At 36.0% G+C, this 8,111-nt stretch overlaps 1 protein-coding gene across 1 annotated transcript in view; it reads right to left on the bottom strand.

Moving 5' to 3' along the window:
- The window catches only part of LOC107667266 (neurolysin, mitochondrial-like), a 15,105-nt gene extending 8,305 nt beyond the window's left edge, over positions 1–6,800 (bottom strand). Inside the window, exons 1-8 of the mRNA XM_016458893.1 lie at positions 6,720–6,800; positions 5,900–6,156; positions 5,664–5,812; positions 4,622–4,726; positions 3,647–3,749; positions 3,407–3,567; positions 2,293–2,428; positions 1,677–2,043 (exon numbers count right to left, since the gene is read on the bottom strand). Of these exons, the coding sequence (XP_016314379.1) occupies positions 1,677–2,043; positions 2,293–2,428; positions 3,407–3,567; positions 3,647–3,749; positions 4,622–4,726; positions 5,664–5,812; positions 5,900–6,128 (1,250 nt within the window). The 5' untranslated portion in view covers positions 6,129–6,156; positions 6,720–6,800. The remainder of the gene's footprint in view (positions 1–1,676; positions 2,044–2,292; positions 2,429–3,406; positions 3,568–3,646; positions 3,750–4,621; positions 4,727–5,663; positions 5,813–5,899; positions 6,157–6,719) is intronic.
- Between the last annotated feature and the right edge of the window lie 1,311 nt (positions 6,801–8,111).

The raw sequence follows: 8,111 nt of genomic DNA on the forward strand, positions 1-8,111 counted from the left end.
GTTAATCTAATGAATAACTGATTTGTTAAATCAAATGAAAAATTGTGTTTTTGATTGGTCCAGACGCTACATTGGGAATTTGTTTTATGTGTCACCAAAGTGCATCCCTGTCCTGCTCAAATACAACAGATAAGAGATATTATGATTCTCCAAAAACAAAAACTTTATTCATACAAACTTATTTCAGTCAACACACTCTATTACTACAAAGTAAGTGCAAAATACTGCATCCCAGCACACATGACACGATGATGCACTGTGTCTCTCTCTCAGTATCTGGTTGACATGACTGTGCATGAATTGTGGTATAACTTTTGTGTCCGTGGTTAAAACAAGATGTTAATTTTTTTCTCCGCCATCTCGATTGATGCTTATAATGAAATTGTGGTGTGCGTCATGGCTGGCGTGGCGTACTGGTGTGTTCACTGTGCAGACTCATTGGCATGATTGAGAGCAAACGTGAGAGGTCACGGGCGTACGGCAGGGTGTGGCCAAGTAAAAAATAAAAAATCTCCCAAAAATCGCTAGTTTTATTTAAATATAACTAAAATAGCTCCTTGTCGCAAAAAATAAAAAAAAGCCGCAGCTACAATGAGAAAGTAGCTAAATTTGCCGACAAAATCCCCAAATTGGCAACACTGATTGACAGATGTCTCATCCAGTCAGCGGTGAGTAATCCCAAACCAATGGCGCTGTCTCAAACTATACCTACCTCTTCCGGTTTGTCTGATTTGTCGTTGTGTTTTCTGACTTGTTAATTTGTTTTCGGATTTGTCGTTGTGTTTTCTGACTTGTTATTTTGTTTTCTGAATTGTTGTTGTGTTTTCTGAATTGTTATTTTGTTTTTTAGACTTGCATTTGCGTTTGTAATTTGTTATTTTGTTTTCGGAATTGTGATTTGTTTAGCACTTCTCGGCCACCGTAAATATTATATTTTATTTCAGCTTTATTTCAGTTAACATGATTAAAATTAATAGTTTTAGTTAACAATAACAACACTGGCTGATTATGGGTCAATGACATATGTTTTTTTTTTTTTTATGATACACCTTTAACACATCTACGTTTTTAATGGTGCTGTCAAATGATTAATCACATCCAAAATAAAAGTTTTTGTTTACATAATATATGTGTGTGTACTTTGTATATTTATTATGTATATATAAATACACACACATGCATGTATATATTTTAAATGTTTATATAGTAAATATATTTATATTATATTAACATAAATGTATGCATGTAAATATATGTAAATATTTTCTAAATACATACTGTATGTGTGTGTCTTTATATATACATAAATATACACAGTACACACATATAATATGTAAACAAATACGTTTATTTTGGATGTGATTAATCGCGATTAATCGTTTGAGAGCACTAGTTTTACATAACATTTTTCAAGATGTTATTTTAGATGTTTAAATATATTTAGGATTTTTTATTTCATAGCTAAGTTAATTCATAAATATCCTGATGTTTTTGGAACTTGCACCACATGACATTCTATAATTGAACTAACATTGCCTTCTCTTAAAAAGGTCAAAGTAAGGCTTACTGACCTTGATAGACAGTCAAGAGGGTCTCCTCTTTATAAAATAATTTCCTTTTTTTCTGCATGTTGGTTGCACCACGTGACTTTTTATGAAATGTCTTGAATGGTTTACCTGGGATGCAAGTCCAAGTAAAACTGTCCGATCTCCTCTCCAGTCCCAGAGTCCAGTACGGAGTAGAGTTTGACGCTGTCGTGCCACACGTGAGCATCCTCCACCCGCTGGAACCTCAGACCCAACACATCCTGATAGATGTTCAGCAGGCCCTCGGTCACCACCTCCAGAGGGAAGTACTCAATCAGTTTGTCCTTATCCACCGCAAACTTCACTTGTTCCACCTGGTTCATGTAGTAGGGCATGTCCCACGCGTGGAGCTGTCCGTCAAACTCCAAGCCCCGCCTCTCACAGTCAGCATGTTTGAGTGACAGCAGGTAATGCCGCTCCTGCTCGCCCACTGGTCTCAACCTCTTATACAACTCATCTATTGAGCACCAAAAACATAACTATCATGTAGACAGGAGCAAAACTGCAGCATACAGCAATAAGCTAAAACACTATGAGCACCTGCCTAATGTTGTTGCTGCCAAAACAGTAAAATAATTCACTTAATTTCAGCGATTTTGTCTACTCATCAAACCAATATGGTTTATTGTGGCCGATGCTGCTGCCAATATCTACAAAAGCGCTGATCCTGAACAGAAAGAGCCAAACAAAAAGAGAAGAAACATACCCAGAAATTGTGCCACATTCTCTGAATTTTTGGCCATGGTCATTTCCAGCACATAATTGGCATGACTGCTGAAGCCCAGGAGTTTGGCTAGCCTTGCCCGCAACTCAATCAGCTGTTCCAGGATAGCAGTGTTCACCTGGAAACATTAACAGTGCAACTAGAACGTTACTTTTAGGATTCATTTCCATGACAGTTTCAATGGCAATTTATTGATTCCAGTTACGCTGAACCTCCAAAGCTTAAAGGGATAGTTCACCCAAAAATGAAAATTTGATGTTTATCTGCTTACCCTCAGGGCATCCAATATGTAGGTGACTTTGTTTCTTCAGTAGAACACAAACAAAGATTTTTAACACAAACCGTTGCAGTCTGTCAGTCTTATAATGGAAGTGAATGGGAATCACAGCTTTGAGAGTCAAAAAAACATGCACAAACATTGATGTGTAAAGACACGAAACTATCGGTCTGTGCAAGAAACTGAACAGTATTTATATCGTTTTTTACCTCTGATTCACTGCAATGTCCAAACTGTCCTGAGCGCATTCTCAACAGCCGGCGTGTGACGCGTGTTTTTCTTCTCTTAAGTGCATTACCGCCACCTATCTCTCAAGTGGACCATTGACACTCTATCTACAATCTCAATTAGGAGTGTCAATAGTCCATTTGAGAGATAGGTGGCGGTAATGCACTTAAAAGAAGAAAAACACGCGTCACACGCCGGCTGTTGAGAATGCGCTCAGGACAGTTTGGACATTGCGGTGAATCAGAGGTAAAAAACGATATAAATACTGTTCAGTTTCTTGCACAGACCGATCGTTTCGTGTCTTTACAGATCAATGTATAGTCACGAGCCACAGGGTTTAACTTGGTTTTGTTTGTGTATGTATTTTTTGACTCTCAAAGCCATTATTCCCATCCACTTCCATTATATGACTGACAGACTGCAACGGTTTGAGTAAAAAATCTTCGTTTGTGTTCTACTGAAGAAACAAGGTCACCTACATCTTGGATGCCCTGGGGGTAAGTAGATAAACATCAGATTTTCATTTTTGGGTGAACTATCCCTTTAACTGAATGCAAAGTCTGATTGAAGGCATGCACGAGTTGAACCTACATCTTTGCACCTGCTGTGAAAGGCCATCTCCATCTTCCTCCTGGTTTCGGGAACATGACATCTTTTCATCAGAGGGAAATAGTGGGGATATGCAAGGGTGACTTTATACCGCCCATCTTCTGTTTTCTCAAGACCGTTCACGTAGCTTTCCGCAAGACCCACTCGAGAAAAGAAGGAGGAAAACTGTGTACAAGATGAATTAACTAAAACAGAAGTTATACTATAGATAAACATGCTTACCAAGCTCTTGTTGCGAGAACAAAAGCATTGTATTTTCTTCATTCAGATTTTGGTTGAAATCAATGGAGAGTTCACTTATTTGCTTAGAGATTGACTTGATTTCCTGAGTAAAAATGACAAAACATTAAAAGAGCAATAAAAAATAATCAATAACTACTTTTTTTTTTTTTACATTTTCCAGGGCTCAACAGTAAGGATTTTTTCTGGTTGCTGCTCAGTGAGGCCAGAAGTAAAAAATTCTACTTGCCCTGACAATTTTTTCCATCTTTTCACTGGCTGGAGATTTTATGTTGGTAAATGTAAATGTAAAAAAACATTTAAGGAATTAATTAAATGGAATACAATATGGTCTCTCTAAGACTGTAAATGTCTTATATTAGCAATATTTCAGAGTTTGAAAATACAACTTGAGGTACAATACAAAGTGATATTCTTCATAGTAGTTTTGTCTGGTTTTCCAGATTCTTAAATCAAGATGCATGCACTTGAGAAGCAAAATGACATAAGATACAAAGTCTTGTTTTCTGAGAAATGGATCAAAATAAATTGAGTTAATTATTAAAACAAGAAAAAAATATAATATATGATATATATTATATAAATATTAAATTGTTTAAATTAGATTTACATTTATCATTTTAATATTATACCTTAAAATTATATTGTTTATTTGATATTGGATATTTTATATATGATTTTAAATGTACATTTATTATTTAAAATTCATTGTTATTATTATTATTATACATTTTCCACACATAAATGTCCTTTTTTCAATGCTAAGTTTTCTTTTTGCAAAAATAAACACTGTTTTCTGCAAGGAGGGGGGGTATTTGCCTGTTTTTAGCAGCAGATGCTTGGGTGTCCATTTCTATAATAAGCCCATTTATACACCAAAGTTCGGTAGTAAGCTTTAAGAGTTTGTTCAAATTCATCCACACACAAGTTTGTAGTAAACAAACAAAACAAACCTACTTCTTGCATATCCTTGGACAAGTGCAATCCGTTCCGTTTCCCTAATTTTATGAGTCGTCCCAGGAATCTCTCCGACTCGGGCAATAAATCACCGGATTGTTTTTCCTATAAAGATAAAGTGGGAAAGGCTGAGGCACGCACTGTGAATGCCTGTAGTTATGTTTACTGCTGCGGCTCTTACACCAGGCCAGACCTGCACCACATGGGCCCAACACCGCACTCATGCTTTGAATGGAGTCTTCCACAGGGTCACAATGAGGACACACCATACTGGCCTTTAGAAGAAATGGTGCGATCATTTCATTACAGCTCAATTAGACAGGCAGTAAATGCCCTGGAGAGTAGATTTAGAGTAGAACTGCAGAAAATAGCATCCTACTCACTCCAAAGAGAGATCTCCACTCAAATTGTCCAATTTTAATGTGCAAATCAGCTATATGAAACCTCAATGGGCTCGGCCAACACTGTCAAATGTAAAACTGGACCTGGCAGTTAACTTGCCAGATGACTTTTTAGGACCCAGAGATTAAGTTCTCCAATGATGAACGCTGACAGATATTAATGATCTTATATGACCCCATAGTAATGACCTCCAATCATAAAACAACAGCACATATTCATTCAAGACAATCACCCACTAAACCATGTAATAAGCAGTTGATATTACTAAAAAGGGTTTTAACATTTAAAAATACTGAACTTGAATGGGAAAAAAATCTAATTAGTTTGTTCCAAACACAAGATTCACTCATCTTCAGATATTTTGAATGAAACTTGAGAGGAGGACACACCACAACTGTGTCCAATATCGCATACTTGCTTATAGGTGCTACACTTGACTTGAAACTTGAAATAAAATAAAAATAATATAGAAGGATAATACAGAAAAAATAAAATAAAAATATAATAAAATAAAATAGAAGGATAATAAATGAAAATAGTATAGAAGGATAATACAGAAATAAAATAAAATAAAATGAATGAGTGCAGAGTAGCAAAATTATTCAGAATCATTTTTGTGCATGACTCTGCATTGTGTTACCTGCAGAGCTATAAGTCTCTGAAACACGTCTACCCTCATGCTCACTTCCACATCGAAATCCGACAGGCGTTTGTCAGCCTCGGTGCTCGCCAATCTCACCTCTTTACATGGAGAGACATACTGAGGAAAGTCCAACACATGCCGTGAAGCTGAAACAGAGCACGGAACAGTGAATAAGACAACACAAAAACAACTTTACATTAATATAATATGTACGTTATTGTTCCACCGCTCACCTGAATAATCTGCTTTTGCATCTGCAATGACTTGCAGTGTATTCTCAAAGCACACCTTCCCAATGTCCACCGAGCCCACTGTGTCATAGGCTTGCTTTATCCGCTGGATCAGTCTCTGTGTCTGGTCTCTGATCTCTTCTGGGGCCAGGTCCCATCGCAGGTTGTTGTTCTTGTCAGCTGTGCTGGAGCAGCTGTGGGCGGATATGACTGATCCATTCTGAAGTGTCATCTTGAGCTTTGAGCTGGACAAAATGACTCTGCAATGTTTTAAAGAAAGAGCCAGTGACTGGCCACTGTGCAAAAATTAGCCTGCATGCATTTGCATGTGCACTTGTATGTAACTTCTCGTAACTTTAGAAAAAGAAAAGCTACACATTACTGTATACATAATACTGAACGAAGAGAAACCTGAGTGCTGTGCAGGGCTGCATGCTGTGAATGTTTTCCGTACTAATGATGGGCACTTTCACATGTCTTTCAAAATAGGGAATGCGAACCTGATCTGCTTGTGCTACACTTACACTACTTCACATCTGCCAGTTGCATTGCCTACTTTTCAGAGAAGCTAATGAGATAACCTGACTAAAACCAGATATCCTCTCATACTAACGCTTTGTAAGGTAAGACCAAGTAAGTCTGAACATTTATAGTTTGTCTACGAGAGCCCAGTCAGGTTCATGCAGTTGGTTACTACAGTAGTAATAATGGCACCCCAGTCAAACAGCATAAAGTGTGTTAAATAACACAGAAATGCCGAGGGTAACATCGCATGCCTATAGTTTCATACGTGCAACGTGCAAAATTGGGATGCAACTCCTACCGTCACACTCGACTGTTAAACCAATACTACTACTAGTAGTACTACTACAGATGAAGGCTTGGAGTGTGCATATTAATTACGTAACCTGACGTTCTCCAGACAAAGCATTCTGATTGGCTACAAGGTGGAATTAATGAATGCGGTGAAGGATTGGCTTATGGATATTAAACAGATAACGGTGACACGATTTTTTCCTCTCCATTTTACACGTACATTACACGAAAAAGTACTTCAAAAGAGAGTTCCTTTCATTTCCTTTCAATTTAATTAAAACAAGATTAATTAATTTAAGCTAATTTTTATGTGAGCTGTTGTTTATTATTTCCACTCATAGATCAGTGATTATTTCCTATTTCTTGTTTTTAACCCTGTAACCCAAAAATATATATATATAAACATTAAAATATAGGCCTACATGAAAAATGAAATGGACAACATATGTAAAACATTAAAAGTTATTTCATTTATTCATATTATTATTATTTATTATTTCATATATAATAGGGGACACAGACATACATATATAATTATTTCACTTTATTATTTACATTGTTTATATAAATAAATAATATCATAAATTCGAATTCATTGCTCTTTTGTTGATTCTAACTGCTTTTATTGTCCTCATTTGTAAGTCGCTTTGGATAAAAGCGTCTGCTAAATGACTAAATTTAAATGTAATATTATTTAATGTATTGATATTACCATAAATGTGTATATTATTTTATGACAGAAAAACTTGGACAGACTAAATCCAGAAGAACTGTGGCAAAGATGCTTCAAGAAACCTGCAAAGCTACAGTACTGTTAAAGGTTTTAGGCACTTGTGTAAAAAATGCTGTAAAATGAGGATGCTGTCAAAAATAATGTCATAAATAGATTTAAAGTGATGATAGAAAAAGTAAGTGAAACAGTGCTTTAATAACTGGCTGAACCACCTTTGGCAGCAATATCCTCAAGCAAGCGCTTCCTATAGCTGTGCATATTAGACCTGCACAACATCCAGGGGTAATTCTGGACCTTTCTTCCTTACAGAACTGCTTCAGCTCTCCCATATTCTTAGGACGTCTGCTGAATGGCTCTCTTGAGGTCATTCCACAGCATCTCTGTTGGGTTGAGGTCTGGGTTATATATATAAACATTAAAATATAGGCCTACATGAAAAATGAAATGGACAACATATGTAAAACATTAAAAGTTATTTCATTTATTCATATTATTATTATTTATTATTTCATATATAATAGGGGACACAGACATACATATATAATTATTTCACTTTATTATTTACATTGTTTATATAAATAAATAATATCATAAATTCGAATGCATATCATTGCTCTTTTGTTGATTCTAACTGCTTTTATTGTCCTCATTTGTAAGTCGCTTTGG

This window comes from Sinocyclocheilus anshuiensis, unplaced genomic scaffold (genome assembly GCF_001515605.1).
Source record: "Sinocyclocheilus anshuiensis isolate Anshui unplaced genomic scaffold, SAMN03320099.WGS_v1.1 scaffold952, whole genome shotgun sequence".
In the NCBI taxonomy this organism is placed as follows: domain Eukaryota; kingdom Metazoa; phylum Chordata; class Actinopteri; order Cypriniformes; family Cyprinidae; genus Sinocyclocheilus; species Sinocyclocheilus anshuiensis.